The sequence below is a fragment of the Stegostoma tigrinum genome, chromosome 1 (genome assembly GCF_030684315.1).
Source record: "Stegostoma tigrinum isolate sSteTig4 chromosome 1, sSteTig4.hap1, whole genome shotgun sequence".
Classification (NCBI taxonomy): Eukaryota; Metazoa; Chordata; class Chondrichthyes; order Orectolobiformes; family Stegostomatidae; genus Stegostoma; species Stegostoma tigrinum.
This window is the reverse complement of record NC_081354.1, coordinates 109,577,995-109,595,107: the sequence shown is the minus strand read 5'-3', so window position 1 is coordinate 109,595,107 and position 17,113 is coordinate 109,577,995. Positions and strand designations below refer to the sequence as shown.

The window sequence follows — 17,113 nt, the reverse complement described above, 5'->3', positions numbered from 1 at the left end:
CAGAGAGTTATACAGCTCCAGCACAGCGTTTCTTGCTCTTGCATTTTAACTCTCTTGAAGATTGCATTTGCCTTCTTGACTGACAACTGAGCCTGCATGTTAACCTTAAGAGAATCCTGAACTGGGACTCCCAAATCCCTTTGTGCTTCTGCCTTCTCCCATTTAGAAAATAGTCTGTGCATCTATTCTTCCCATCAAAGTCTCTGACTTTCTGATATTGAATTCAATCAGCTACTTCTTTGCCCATGCTCCTCGCCTGGCCAAGTCCTTCTGCAGCCACTTTGCTTCCTTACTGTTCAGAGTCCAGTTTCTGTCCTTTCATCTACCTTTGTGCCATCTGCAAATTTTACAACAATGCCCTCTGTTCCTGCTTCCAGATTGTTAATGTATAACTGGAATAATTGCGGTCCCAACTTTGACCCCTGTGAAACATTGAGTGACTGCCATGGAATTGGGACTAATTTCAATAATGCACTCCAGGAATAATGATTCTAATAAATGCTTATATGATGTTTAGCATACTGATAAAATACATTAATTATGTCAGTTTTAAAATTATATATGCATATATTGGAGCACAGAAATTCAATATTGCTTACGTTTGGGCAGCCAGCCCACAGAACATAAACAGGCAGGAGGAAAATGAGGAGGTCTAACGTTGCTGGAATTTTGGACCTCAGACCTGAATATCCAAGCGGTACCATGGGGTAGGAACCCACACAGGTTTTTCTATCAATGCTCAGGAAGGGAATGAAATAAGATCACAGGGGTCTGGAGAAGGAAAGGTTGGGCCTCAGATGCATGATCCAAGGTTAATTGGGGTTCAGGGAAAAAAATTGTTGGGAGTTTTAAGTTGGGCATCAGCTGGGATTACTGGACTAGGTGTGAGGATCAGATCCAGATTTGGGAAAAGTGGTCTCCTGGATTTTGGAATTGGGGGTATGGTCAGCGATCTCACAACCAGAAGTTGTGATGGTTGGTACTCAACATGTTTGAACTATATGGTGTATGTTGCTGGTTTCCATCAAGCCAATCAGTATTATTACTGGTCATCGGCAAGAGAAATAGCTGATACACACAGCTCTTGACTCTCATATTTTAGTGGCAAAAGGACACATTTTGTTTGGCCTTTTATAAAATCTTGTTCTGCAAGTCCAGTATTTCTCTCTCTTTCGGCTCTATCCTATCACTTACTCCCTACCCCACCCACCTCCCTATTTTCTGCATATAAGCTGATGTTTTCCCAGCCACCATCAGTTCTGAGGAAGGTTCACCGGACCCGAAACGTTAACTCTTTTTTCTTCTCCACAGATGCTGCCAGGCCTGCTGAGCTTTTCCAGCAACTTTGTTTTTATTCCAGTATTGCTCACATTGCGGCCGCAATTTTGGTCATAACTTGGCACCTGCAGTGTATAAAATGATGCAGTGCAGAGTCCAGCTTCTAATCCCATTTGTCTTGCAGTCTTGTTGTGCAGTGTGAATTTGTTGCAAAATCTACCTGATTGTCTGTTCTCACGTAATGTGCCTCCTACTTACTAATTTCTAATTGTCACTTCAAAGATTTTCTTCTGGTTAGTTAAGAGAAATAGAAGCATCAGAATCTTAAAATCTTTTTATTCTTAAAGTAGACAGGGAAGTGAAGAAGATTTGGTACGTTTGCCTTCATTGTTCAGAGCAGTGGAGTTGGGACATGTTACATGAGACATTTGTAAGACCGTATTTGGAGTACAGTTCTGGCCCTGTTATGGGAAGGATGTTATTTAACTAGAAAGGACACAAAACAGACTTAACAAGAATGTTACCAAGCCTGGAGCGTTTAAGTTATAAGGAGTGGCTGTACAGGCTAGGACTTTTTCCTGGAACATAGGAGGCTGAGGAGTGACCTGATAAAGGTTTATAAATTAATGAGGGGCATAGATGAGGTGAATAGCAAAGGTCCTTTCCTCAAGGTAGGGGAATCCAAAACGAGAGAGCGTAGGTGTGGAGGTGCCAATTTTGGGCTGGGGCGGACACTTAAAGATGCTGAAAGGAACCCTTGTAAATTATTCCATTGTAAACTAATTTTCATTAAGCTCCCTGAACTATCTCTGTCAGACTGTTTCAAAGAAAAAGAAATCACTATGGCTACAGAAATACCCACAAGTTCAGACACTTCAGAAACACAGAGCAAACCCACATACCATTAGTTCAAAGTCTAAACATAAATGATATATAAATCACACATCTTACATTACAATGCCTATTCAACTAATCTTACCCATCTCATTCTCCTAAACTAGTAACATTTTCTGCCCTCATACCATCCCTACAGTGTGGAAACAGGCCCTTCAGCCCAACAGGTCTTGAAGCATCCCACCCAGACCCATCCTCCTAATCTACACAACCCTGAACACTACAGGCAATTTGGCATGGTCAATGCACCTAGCCTACACATCTTTAGACTGTGGGAGGCCAGAGCACCTGGACAGCCAGTCGCCTGAGGGTGGAATTAAACCCAGGTCCCTGGCACTGTGAGGCAGTAGTGCTAACCACTGAGCCACCATACCAACCCAAGCTTCCTACTAACTCATGCTAGACACCTCACCACAACCCACCTGCATCACCACGAACTGCTGCTCCACGCTCATTCATAATGCTCAATCCATTTCTTTGTCTCATTGGAGGAAAAAATCCACTCATACTATTTGTAGGATATTTTGATCTCTGCCTATAAATACTATGCCTGCATGTTTCTCTTCACTTCTACCAACAAAGGAGCAGCACTCCGAAAACTTGAGATTTCAAATAAACCTATTGGATTGTAACCTAGTGTTGTGTGACTTCTGACTGGGAAACAAATAGCCCATCATTCTCCAAACTGTTGCCTCCACACCACCCCAACAAGCTGACATGTGATTCCCATTTTGGCTGCACTTGACTTGCCATTCTGACAGTGTCCCAGTCAGGCAATAGCAAGGACACAGGTCTCCAGTCTCTGGTAGGCCAATCTCTTGACTGACCGTGTTAACCCCTGCGCTGGAATTAAAGGAATACCTTGACTGAGTGTGGTGGCACCCTTTGACTGACCATAGGCCCTTGGCCCCACTAAAGGTCTGCTCCCTTTTGAATGGCCATTTGCTTGAACCATAAACAGTGTACTTGCCACAAAAGCTTTGCTGTGTACAGCTGTAGCCCAGCACCATACAACAACAGGCCTATCTCCTTGACTCCCCACTACAGACAAGCTGCCTGCTGTCTACACTGAAAGGCAATGCAAGCTACAGAGGCTTCTATTCCATAACTTAGCATTAAAGACCCTGTTTAATAAAAAGCAGACACGGAGTCTGGCAACCTCCTAGTAAACAGAAGACGTACAAATGCGAAGAAAGCAAGCCATGGACCATAAAATATATCCTGTGTAGATGCATGAGGTAGGTATATGCGAATGTTCCCTCTAAGCTGTGTGGTTGTTTGAGTGTGCAACCACTGTGATGTTCTGTGCATGGCGACTGGAGTGAACATGCCAATGGTGGCATTGACACGTTTCTCGAGAGAGCCATACAAACAAGACAAGCTCAGCAATTAGCAACGTGTAATGGAAATAAGGTAGTCATCCCTCAAAAGCAAAATGCTGAAGTTACCGTTCAAAGTTTAAGTGGCAAAATCACAAATATCTTTTTCAAAACTTGTGGTTGAGACTTATTTTTCATTCTCAGTGTCTTTTCTCAACTTTCTCTCCATTTCCCACGCTGCTCCAGGAAGCAAAAATTCCACACCAGGTTTTTAAACAAAGAAAAAAGTCACAAACTACTTCTCATGAAGCAAATGTCCCTTTAGTCATGAAGGGTCCAATTTAATTAACTACCACAACGGTAAACAGCTTCACTGAAATTTCACTTTTCACAATATACATATTCTGAATGATGCTTCATTACTCCAATCAAACAAAGCAAAGCTTTCTAATTAGAGCTTTTCTTTGTGGGCTTTTAATGACAAATCTGCCAACACCTTATCAGAAACCGTCACTTTCAAAAGAATAAAGAAGTGATGTAGCACTAGCCCACAAATGTCCAGCCCTACCTTTGAAAATGAGACTCACAGCCAAAATTGTACAAAGCGTTAAGATTTACAGACAAAATCTAGTGATGACCGATCACTCACCTTAGTGGTTGATGCTGGTAATTTGCTTTCCTGCAGAGCAGGTTGTTGCAATGGACTGTGAAGAAATTGATCACCCTCTGAATTGGCTCCAGTATCTTCCATTCTTTTCCCAGTGAGAATCAGGGGATGCTGGCCAAATTTGATATTTTTTGCCAGTTGATTCTAAGAAATAGAACAAAATGTAAATAAATTTCTAATCTCTCGTGTTTCAAATTCTTTGGTGAAAGTTCACAGAAAATAAGAATTAATCTCAATAAAATCGCTCATTACATGCTGATTATTCTGTACTTACCTGCTAAAGTGACCTAGGTACACTCTTCTCAATCATCAGTCCCTTAAAGTACCAAGGTGACAAAATACATTTCACAAAGCCACCTTCTTCTATTGGTTCCCTTGACACACCACTTGTAGCAATGTATACACAGCCCTTTTAATCAAAAAGGCATGGTAGCAATTTACCTAAAACTATAAAACAAACTCTTTGCTAACTTACAGTTTTTTGTCCTTTCCAGGAGGGGAAATTCTAGATTTTAAAAATCTTTGAACACTTCTATTGAACCTATTGGTATATCCAACTGTGAAGGATCAATTTTCAGAGAGGTAATCAGCGACGAACCAACAAATGACAAGGTAATAATACTGACTATGACATTTGATGTACGTGCCACAACATGCAGTAAATATCTGGATAGCATTCAGGCTTGGGCTGAAAGGTGGCAAAGTATAACAGTGCCGCACAGTGATCATCTCCAACAAGAGAGAATTGAACCATTTCTCCTTGACATCCAACAACACTATCATTGTTAATTTCCAACATGTTGACTGTGGGAATCAACATCAGAAACTGAATTAGAAAGGCTGTACAATAACGGTAGCTGGAAAGTCTGCAGCAAGTAACAAATCCTCACTCCCCAGTCTTACTCACCATCTACAAAGCATATGCCTGGGCTGTGATCTTATGCTGTCCAATTTCCTGGATAGGGCCAGCTCCAGCTGCACTCAAGAATCTCAAGACCATCCAGGACAATGCACCCTCTATGACTTGCAACCTAAATATTGAATTCCTTCAGCTGACTCACAGTGTGTACCATCTACAAGATACACTGCAACAACTCAAAGATTCCTTAGAAACCCAAGATCTCCTATTGTATACCACCTTATTTCCAAGAAGCAGATAATCAGAATTACAAATAATTGTACAGTTAAGTAAATAGATCCTCTTTGCTCAGCTAGCATTGGACTATAGGGTCTTACTTGGAAAGTGCTAAAATGGGCAGTTGTAAACATGGAGTACTCTATTTTGATACACAATACAATAAGTAAGTAAAGTGCATATATATTATTGTCAAACACAAAGTTATTTCAGAAAAGAATCTTGCACAAGTGATTAAAAAGCTGTACATTTAAATAAAATGTACAATATCAAAATAATTTGGTTAATTAATTTCCCGTGTGCTTCACACGTCAGCAGAACGCATGTACAAAAGCTGCTACAGATACAACTCCTCCACTATGTTCAGTGGAACCACATTGCATTTAAAATAACAACTTGATCATCTCAGATGCATCATTGTTCAGTGGAACCAACATTCATAGACAAGTTTGCTGAGACAGGTTCAAAATTGGTTGATTTTCTGAGTCATGAGATGAGACAGAGCTGAGCTCCTTATAATCAGCATTCCAGATATCCACACAGTTCAGTGTATAGTGTCAATTAGCATGAGAAGAATACAGTGAAAAAAAATCAGTTGATTAATCTGAAGTATCCGGCTGGATTTTTGCAAAGTCATGGATATTGTGTGGACCTTTGAAAGTAGCAGGTGGGACCCAGCTCTGGAAGTTGTGTCTCCATTTCTAACAGATCCTATTTTCATTTATAACAGAGAAAGGGGTACACAGAAAGGTCAGGACATTACTCACATGTGGAAAACCTAAAATTAGTAGCGCCATTTTATTTTGGTGTTCAGATCACATTTTCACTGCAGTAGTGTGGGAGTTATGAATCTTTCGAGAAGTTTCAATGCTTTTTCAGGCAGATAAGGTCTGTAAGAACTGTCAAGCATCAAGGCACTTCCATGTACTTTCTTATGCCTAAAAGCCACTATTATATGTTGCTGCTGGGATAATAGTTGCACATATCTTTCAGGCAACGAATAATTCAATCTCTAATTACTCCAAGTGAAAGGTTAACAATACCAATGAGTCACAGGAATACATAACCATAAATTCAGAAACTTTCCTGAGCTGTAGAGCAGCCAGAAAACTGGCCAACAGGCTCCGAGATATACACAAATTTAAAGATGCCATAATTTAGAAGCATGCTATTACTTTCTTGTAATTTATATACTTTCATGTTCAGCGTCAAATTCCTGTTCATTGGTCTGTTAGAGTATATTTGTAATGAAATTTTTAAAATATTCACAGTGATTGACAACACAGGGATTAACAAAAACCCCTGCAGTGCATTTGGCTTACTGAATATATTTTGAACACTCATAGGGTCTCCTACACTTCAGAAGGCTGTAGTCTTATAACTTCTATTAGGCCATAGACAGACAATAGAGCAAGTTCATGAATAATAACATGTAAGTAGTAGCAAAGGAAAATATAATTACAGTGGTCTACAGAATATAAGCTTCTTCCTTGATAAAGAAAATAACAAACAGATACAAGCTATTCTTGCAGTTGCTTGATCTGAGATGTTTTACCAAACTCACCTCATTTATTGCCATCATGCTGTATTCTGGCATTTGATTTCTTCTTCACCTTATTCTATGCCATTCATTGGATATCCACCAAAACACTGGTGTTCCTTGCACTTGGACTACCTTTAACAGCCTGTTGTGCACCACGCTGAGCATTGGCAGTCTGAAGCTGCCCTGCATGGTCAAGGCCAGAGTCTGAACATGTTGGAGAAGCTCCTCTGACAGAGTCCTGGAGCTCCTGGTGGATGGGCTGACCTAGAGAAGAGGCATCTTCTTCTCAGAGGATCAGCAGATGATGTTATGTCACCAGACCAAGACAGCATGTCACCACCCAGGTCAGCATCTTCTCCGCAGTGTGTGGAGTAATGGCAAGCTGGGTGGTAAGATGGTCAATGACCTTCTCCTATCCAACAAATACCACACTCTTCTCTCCAACACCACTAGCAGTGTCATTACAAATGCCTCCCACCATGAGACTCTTACCCCTCAGCCTCCCACACCACTAACTCTGCATGCCCTCCACATACAGTCATTTGGGACACCTCACCACCTTTTCCTACACTCACCAAGTGTTAACACCATGGCACTCTGTCATTTTACCTCACTTCCCCCATTCTTTCCCCATGACAGGAGAAGACTGCCTAGAATAAGGCATAGGATGGGGTGGTGCCCAACATCCAAGTCCTCACACGCTGTGAGGACAGAATCCTGCCTCTTGCAGAAGAAGTTCAGGATTACTCCTGCAGAGACGCAGACACGTCCAAGTCCCACTAAATTAGTAGGTACAAAATACACAGGAGGCAGCAGGAGACAGACATCTGGGATATGATGAACCTCTTTGTTATTGCAGCAAATCATATCTGTCTTTTTCCATGCACAGGTTAGTCGTTGCCAGGGAGAGTCAGGCCGAGCAGCCTCAGTAGCTGCTGCAGATGTGCACTCTGTCACCCCAGCCTAGGTTCCCAGGACTGAAGGTATGGAATCAGGACAGGGGAATCTTCAGCTCAGTCCAAATGCTATTCAAAAGAAGATAGGGCAGTGCTAGGAGACAGCTAGTTGGTCAAACCACTCGCACAGGAACTTTGGCAGATTCCTCCCAGGACACTACAGAAGGGGCTATGCTCTCCACTCTGCCTTCCCTCATTTCTCCCCCCCACCCCAACCCCATCGTCCTAGGAACCTCAGCCTCTGGCATTATACCCTACCCAGAAATGTTCACATTGTATGTAGAAATAAGGCAATAGCTGATGCTTTGCCCAGAATTGAATATTGTTCCAAATGACCTGTGCACTCAAATAAGTAAAGCTGTATTAATTAGACTTAAAGAGTGAACAGATGCCTATGTGATTTTTTTTTAAAAAAGTTTCCTATGTTTTGCTTTTATAATGAAGTGAATCTAAGCCACATTTCATTTCTCTCAAGAATGGGGGCATTATGAAGAGCTGTGATACAAATATTATCTGCAAAAGAATATATGGACCCATATAAATATATTGTGAAATTTAAAACAAAGGACACATTGTTAATGAAAGGGCGCTGATATAACAACATGTGGCACCTGCGGTCAGGGAGCTCAGATGGTGTCTCTCAGCCAGGAGAACATTCAGAGAGCTCACATGACCCAGTTTGCGAGTGGCATAATTCTCACTCATTTTTAAACTCATCAAGAGAGAATTTGAGAGCTGTCTGAGAAGCAACAGCCCAGCGTACTCTCTGCTTTTCTTTACAACTCCTCTCCTTGACCTTGTTTCTCTTCAGTTTTGTGTATACCTGCGAGAATTTTGTATACCTTTACAAAATTCAACTGTTGTTAATACTCTTCGCATCTTTGCTTGAGAGAGTTTAGTTTTGATAATAAACCAGTTATTCGTTGTAGATTATTACAGAAACCTGAACCTGACACAGTCCAAGACCCAAATAATTATATCACAAACATGTATTGTGATGCCTGGAGGATTGGGGCTAGAAAAGCTGTAATAAATGAATTCCTAATTCCAAATCTAAGTGTGGGCAAGGTGAGAGATGGTAATTTTCACTCCAGTACTCGTGTATAACACTGATGTTGTGATGACAGGTATTGATTTTGATGAAGTGGAGAGGGAATTTCTACAATGGGTGCCAACCTGCAAGGGTTTGTTACAGAATTAAATAGAAAATTATCCTTAGGGGCTTCTTAATTCTATACATAAGCGTTAAAAATATTTCGTATCACTGAAAGATCAGGTTAATCTCGGTTACTACAAGGTCAGATTCTGTATGGATGGCCTAGGAAATACGTAAATTTTGCTCAAATGGTGCTAACAGTAGAAAAATTAGCATCCAGACTCTCATACCAATGCCGCTGCAAGTCATGTGGGACTGTGAGTTACACACAGTCCTACACAGCTGCAATGGTACAAATCGTGGAATCCTCTACCCTTGTTACATAGAATCCAAACAGTGTGGAGGCAAGCCTTTTGGCCTATTCAGTCCACACCGACCCTTCAAAGCGCATTCCACCCAGCCCCAACGCCCTTGTTAACCTGCAATTCCCATGGCTAATCAACCTAACCTGCACATCCCTAGACATTATGGGAAATTCAGCATGGCCAATCCACCTAACCTGCACATCTTTGGACTGTGGGAGGAAATCAGAGCACCTGGACGAAACCCATGCAGACATGGAGAATCTACAAACTCCACACTGATAGTCACCTGAGGCCGGAATCAAACATGTGTCCCTGGCTCTGTGAGGCACCAGCGCCAGCTACACAGCCGCCAAGCCACATAAGGCCTAAGGCCAGCGAAGGACATGTGTTGACCATAAGTAGTAAATTACTGCTCTGGTTCCAAGTTCAGTGCCTGCCTTAGACATTCTCTGGAGTATAATGGTGCTGGTCATCCCTGAAAATACTTTGCAAACCTGCACTCACAAACTAAGCTGAGACGTGTGTCATGCAAGATATTTATTGGCACTCAGAGACGCCAACAGTTTGTGCCTGAATCATGTTGTGTGTGGAGTCAGATGAGATAGGGGAAGCGCTAAATGAATAGTTTTCAACAGTATTCACTCTAGAAAACGACAATGTTGTCGAGGAGAATACTGAGATACAGGCTACTAGACCAGGTGGGATTGAGGTTCACACGGAAGAGGTATTAGAAATCCTTCAGAAGGCGAAGATAGATAAGTCCCCTGGGCCGGATGGGATTTATCCTCAGATCCTCTAGGAAGCCAAGGAGGAGATTGCCGAGCCTTTGGCATTGATCTTTAACTCGTTATTGTCTACAGGAATAGTGCCAGATGACTGGAGGATAGCAAATGTGGTTCCCCTGCTCAAGAAGGGGAGTAGAGACAACCCTGGTAATTTATAGACCAGTGAGCCTTACTTCAGTTGTTGGTAAAGTATTGGAAAAGGTTATAAGGGATAGGATTTATAATCATCTAGAAAAGAATAAATTGATTAGGGATAGTCAGCACGGTTTTGTGAAGGGAAGGTCATGCCTCACAAAACTTATTGAGTTCTTTGAGAAGGTGACCAAACAGGTAGATGAGAGTAAACTGGTTGACGTGGTGTATATGGATTTCAGCAAGGCGTTCGATCAGGTTCCCCACAATAGGCTATTGTACAAAATGCGGAGGAATGGAATTGTGGGAGATATAGCAGTTTGGATCGGAAATTGGCTTGCTGAAAGAAGACAGAGGGTGATAGTTGATGGGAAATGTTCATCCTGGAGACCAGTTACTAGTGGTGTACCGCAAGGGTTGGTGTTGGGTCCACTGCTGTTTGTCATTTTTATAAATGACTTGGATGAGGGCATAGAAGGATGGGTTAGTAAATTTGCAGATGACACTCAGGTCAGTGGAGTTGTGGATAGTGACAAAGGATGCTGTAGGTTGCAGAGAGACATAGATAAGCTACAGAGCTGGGTTGAGAGGTAGCAAATGGAGTTTAATGCAGACAAGTGTGAGGTGATGCACTTTGGTAGGAGTAGCCGGAAGGCAAAGTACAGGGCTAATGGTAAGATTCTTAGCAGTGTATATGAGCAGAGAGATCTCAGTGTCCATGTACACAGATCCTTGAAAGTTGCCACCCAGGTTGACAGGGCTGTTAAGAAGGCGTACAGTGTTTTAGCTTTTATTAATAGAGGCATCGAGTTCCGGAACCAAGAGGTTATGGTGAAGCAGTACAAAACTCTGGTGCGGCCGCACTTGGAGTATTGTGTACAGTTCTGGTCACCGCATTATAAGAAGGATGTGGAAGCTTTGGAAAGGATGCAGAGGAGATTTACTAGGATGTTGCCTGGTATGGAGGGAAGGTCTTACGAGGAAAGGCTGAGGGACTTGAGGCTGTTTTCATTAGAGAGAAGAAGGTTGAGAGGTGACTTAATTGAAACATCTAAAATAATCAGAGGGTTAGATAGGGTGGATAGGGAGAGCCTTTTTCCTAGGATGGTGACGGCGAGCACGAGGGGGCATAGCTTTAAATTAAGGGGTGAAGGATATAGGATGGATGTCAGAGGTAGTTTCTTTACTCAGAGAGTAGTAAGGCAATGGAACGCTTTGCCTGCAACGGTAGTAGATTCACCAACTTTAGGTACATTTAAGTCGTCATTGGACAAGCATATGGATGTACATGGAATAATATAGGTTAGATGGGCTTGAGATCGGTATGACAGGTCGGCACAACATCGAGGGCCGAAGGGCCTGTACTGTGCTGTAATGTATTATGTTTTATGCCAAAGTTCAGAGAGGAAGTAAGTGACTGCTGCACTTAGTTTGCCAACAGCAGCAAAGCAATTAAGTAAGAATGTGGCCTCATGTGTATAATTTGTAAAAGTAGTCAGCATGTGTTAGATTGAAAGAGAGAATTTTAGTAGTGCTGCAATGCCCACCTTTCAGTGTTATTTCATCCATGCTATTGTCTACAGGAACTTTCTAAGGAAGAGAATTAAAAATTTTTTTTTGTAAGTAAGAGTCTGAACTAATTCAAATTGGAGTTGGCTTGTGGCAATCATTACAATTACAAAAGGCAATAAAAGTTGCACGTATTGGGTCTGGTCAGGACCACACAACCCAGAACACAGCCTTCCACTCAATACAGTTTTGGGATCTGCCTGTACTTGCAGCACCTCTCACCTGAAGGATTTGCACTTTTCCTGGGAGGTTTTCCTCGGATGTCGCTTTTGCCATTGTTCCTTCTCCTGTTGAGCCCTCTGGGCTAAAAACACTCTCATGTGATAATGCTCTGGTTTCCATGTTAATGCTAGCGGACCTGTCAATATTTTATAAATAAGTTACAAGGTACAAATTGCATTAATACCTTGCTTAACTTTATTTGTATTAAAACGGAGCAATAAAAGGCTGTCACATTTGATTTTTGACATTTTCATTGTTAATGTATTTTTAGGATGAGATCCCACTTTTTAAGATTTATTCTGAAAAGTATTAATGCACAGATATTTTGTCAGTACTTTTACCCACTGATAGGAAGTAATAAATGAATCACTCTTTTAAAGCTTCTATTTATGCAGCCTACAGTCACAATAAGGTTTCTCACTGCTTCTATACAATGTGAAGTGGATGGATAGGCAAACTTCAGCTAAAGCTTGAACAGGGGTGGCCGGATTGCCATAACCTATCACACATTGAATGTGTGGGCGGATTGAGAGGCAATGGAGTGGCATGGAGAATGGTTAGAGGGCTTGAAGGGTGAGGGCAAGAGGGCTTTATATTTTTATGACCAGGACAAAATCCCATAGCACCAACTTTGCCCCAGAGAGACCTCTGACCTCTTTCCTTCATTAGCCTATCAAATGCAGCCTGACAATGATGATCCCGTCGTTCCTGGCATTTTCATTTGCGATGGGTGGTCTGCGCCTGAAATTCTTCTGACTCCCAGTATATCTTGCTACATTCTTGCTATTGAGTGAGACCAGTGAAGATTCACCAGACTGATTTCCGGGATGGTAGGACTGACATATGTGAAAAGACTGGATCGACTGGGCTTGTACTTATTGGAATTTAGAAGAATGAAGGGAGATCTCAGAAACATATAAAACCTTGATGAGCCTGGACAGGCTAGATGTGGAAGGAATGTTCTCAATGTTGGGGAAGTGCAGAATTAGGGGTCACAATAAAAAAATAATGGTTAAGCCATTCAGGACTAATATGAGGAAAAATTTCGTCAGAGTTCTGAACCTGTGGAATTCTCTCCCACAGGAAGCTGTTGGGGGCAGTTCATCAAAATATATTCAAGACGGAGCTGGACCTGGCCCTTGTGGCTAAAGGGATCAAGAGGTAGGGAGAGAATGCAGGAATGGGATACTGAAATTGCATGATTAGCCATGATCAGCCATGATCTTGTTGAATGGTGGTGCAGGTTCAAAGGGCTAAAATGGTCTACCCTACACCTATTTTTTAAGTTTCTATGAAAATCCAGGCTGATAAAGCAATGGTTATTAGGTTATTTCTTCAATTCTTACGAATTTTAGTTATCTTTAAGGATTGATATTGCCAGAAATAGAATTATATCTACCTGCTTAAATATGAACCCCATAAAACAGATTGCTCAATGTTATTTTTGCAAATAGTCTATTAACAATCGAAGATAGCAAGTACTGCAGATTTTGGAGTCAGAGATAACAGTGTGGAGTTGGAGGAACACAGCAGGCCTAGCGGCATCAGAGGATCAGGAAAGTTGACTTTTCAGGTCAGAACCTTTTTCAGAAATTATTAACAGTCAAACTGTGATTCCCCATTGCAGCTCTTTGAGTCCAATTTTTGGACATTCACCCTAAGTTTTGGAAAAGCCAATTTAGAAGCATGCCTTGCTTTTTTCCATAAGCTATTCTATCTAATGTGCTCTGGTGCTGTATGCCTCACAAGTCAGTGCCTCATGTAAATGAAGGGCAAGGATTTTGTGGGCACAATAGCTAATCTTAAAGGTGAAGCATGTCTAAGGAGATCCCTATACAAACAAAAGTGTAGTCAGAAATAACCTTTTTTCCCCCCTATAAAGAGAAGTATTTTTTAGATTTTCTGTCTGATGGAAATCTCCCATTTTACATTCCCAAAACAACAGTGCAGCTATTATTGATGGAGAGAATGCTTCCTGTACCACAAGACAGCCACATATATTTTAGAAGTGTTTGAAATTTTCCAGTTATTTTACTTAATTTCTCAATACAGGCAATTCTGCCTTTTTTTTGTAAGAGGTATCAGCCAAAATTGCAATAAATAAATAGGGTCATCCAATAATCAGAAAAGTTCTGAGAAAATCTTTATTCGGGTTGAAAGCTAAATTGTAAACTGAATTGCCACATGACCAACTGCCGTCCTGTTATTAAAAGAGGAGGAAAAGGCTTTCCCCAGAATTAGATGACAATTTTATCTGCTATTAATCAGACAATGGGCCAATTTACTTTAGATTCATAGGAACAGGAGGAGACCATTCATCCCCTCAAGCCTGTTTTGCCATTCAATGAGATCATGGCTGATCTTTGGCCTAACTATTCCCTTTGGCCCACCTCCCTTAATACCTTGACTTAAGAAAAATGTTTTCGTCTCAGATTTAAAATTAACAACTACTTCGGCTCAGTCAGCTAAAACAATGACAAATTGACTGAAGAATTTGGACCAAATTTTGCATGGCATAAAAATCACATTAGAATATTTAAGAATTGTGTTCATATACACACACACACTATGAAAATGAAAGCAATGTATTTGCAAAATTTGCTCATAACATAGCTATGAATCTATTGGTTGGCCATTTTTGAAATGTAGATTAAACACCATGTGAAGGTACAGACACATGAACCTGATGTGTCCAGGAACTTTTGAAGACTGCATCCTATAGTCAGAGGTATAATCGGAAATGTGTCACATTATACAAATAAAATAAAGGTAAATAGAACTTCATTTTCAACTTTGAGAAGATGTGAATTAAACATTTACACACAATTAGGAAATAAGCAAATAAAACTTTAATTAAAATAGGAATTGGACAACTAATGCAATCAGGTTGAACAAAATCTGATTTTTCAATTAAAATGTAATTCAGTTACATACACTACAATAGAGATACTGGGAACTGCAGATGCTGAAGAATCCGAGATAACAAAGTGTGGAGCTGGATGAACACAGCAGGCCAAGCAGCATCATAGAAGCACAAAAGCTGATGTTTCGGGCTTAGACCCCTTCATCGGAGAGCTCTCTGAAGGGTCTAGGCCCGAAACATCAGCTTTTGTGCTCCTAGGATGCTGCTTGGCCTGCTGTGTTCATCCAGCTCCACACTTTGTTATCTCACATACACTACAATAGCTTTCTGACAATTAGCAAAGTAAGCATCAGTTACAAAAGTAAAACATTAAACATACTGAAATAATCCATTATGTTTATTTACATTTGAAAATATTATCTTTCTTTCTAAAGTAGTCAATTGTTCATATTGTAAACTTCACTGAAATCGTTTAATGTTATTTAACTACAGATATAACTAATTTAGCATCTATGGAGTTGTGGAAAGAATCAGCTAAGAGACATTTTCCAAATTATATTGCTAATATTATAATAGATTACAAACAAAGGTTTAACATTCTCCTCATCATCTCCTTCCATTGACTTTGCTGACAGGGAAGGTGAAAGAGATCATTATGGGCCAAAACAAAGGATACTGAATTGTCCATGCATTATATATTCTGCTAAATTTTTTCTAGCATCGCCCACTGATGCTTACATAGGTATAGTCTAGTGTCTTCTTTTGACACCTTAAATACATTAGGATCTTTCTGCACAGCAAAAATCTCCCTCTCTACCTTTCAATAAAATGTCTCTCCACAGGCTAAATGCATCCATGTTAATAAGAAGGCTTCTTTCGAATTCAAAATTGTACAAAAGTTAAAAAGTCTAAATATGAACAATCACTTTTCCGACAACCGGTAAGTCAAGTATTGATTTAAAGTTATTACGATACCAATTGATTAGTCACAACATAATTTTAATGTATTTTCAAGAATCTACATTATCATTGCAATCTACATTATACAAATTATGATAGTGATAGATGCAACTGTAAAATTTGATGTATTTGAGGTAGATCCACAATTAAATATTTGCACAATTAATAGGGTCAAATATCAGTCACGTGCTTCCTTTAAATATTTTGTTTCCCTTGATTATGCTCAAATTAGATTTTTGTGCACCTGAATGTATCCAGGTCTCGAGATTTGAATTTTATTTTTAACTCGAATTCAGTTTGAAATCTGGTCACTTACTAAATATCATGTTCTTGTAATCTTAGAAAAATACATTAAACCCTGCTAAAATGCATGAAAAGGTTTAAACATCTTTCAGGCGTAAAATGATTTTTAATGCTTCAAATAATTATTTCTATTCAGATGACACTGCATGTCACAACTGAAGCATAAAGGAAAGAAAGGCTGACGGATGATTCTTTTCATATAAGGCATTCCCTTCACCTCCGTATTTGGTAAGTACAGAGGTTTTAGAATCTAATAGAAACAAACTAATAGACTTACAGACCTTTGGGTATGGAAGCATAGTGGTAGGAGACTGGATGAGCCTCATGGGGGCAGTAAGAATCCCAATCATGTTAAATTTGTGAAATTAAGTTTCATAAGTGAAGTAACCTGTAGAGATTTCAACATAGATCTCATCATCTGTACTGAGTCAGGCCTATAATAATGCAAATGCTCCCCAAAAGACATCACAAACCATACAGTTGTATAACAACTATCAAAAAAAAACAGAATAATAAGTGAAACAGGATCTATAACAAGATTATGGAAATTTCATTCTAGTACAATGAATATAAAAATGGACTCGCTGATGACTAGTCTGCATCTATTATGCATAGTTAACTTGAGGAGGAGACTTTCTTCTTATATATCTGAAGTGAATGAGACATAGTTCAGGATTTCTGAAGAAGGGCCTAGGCCCGAAACGTCAGCCTTCCTGCTCCTCTGATGCTGCTTGGCCTGCTGAGTTCATCCAGCTTTACACCTTGTTATCTCTATCATAGTTCTGGTCTGTTAGTTGGAATGCTCCAAGATTCTGTTTCAGTGATGAACAAATGGTAATGTGTTAGAATAATAGTGTCGTGTTTAGAGGGAACCCAAAGTAACAGTGGTGCCATGTACCTGCTGTCCATCCATTTCAAGGTTAGAAAGTCACAGTCTTGGGAAGGTCTGCTGAAGACCATTTGCAGCTCAGAGTCCTGAGGCCTCATCACCTGCCCATTCACTCCAAGAACATAGAACAGTTCAGC

General features: G+C 40.4%; 1 protein-coding gene across 2 annotated transcripts in view; it reads right to left on the bottom strand.

Moving 5' to 3' along the window:
* Positions 1-17,113, bottom strand: part of cracd (capping protein inhibiting regulator of actin dynamics) — a 97,073-nt gene that overhangs the window by 47,682 nt on the left and 32,278 nt on the right. For both annotated transcript variants that reach the window (XM_048540584.2, XM_048540668.2), the window contains exons 3-4: positions 11,962-12,097; positions 4,141-4,302 (exon numbers count right to left, since the gene is read on the bottom strand). In XM_048540584.2, the coding sequence (XP_048396541.1) occupies positions 4,141-4,302; positions 11,962-12,097 (298 nt within the window). The remainder of the gene's footprint in view (positions 1-4,140; positions 4,303-11,961; positions 12,098-17,113) is intronic.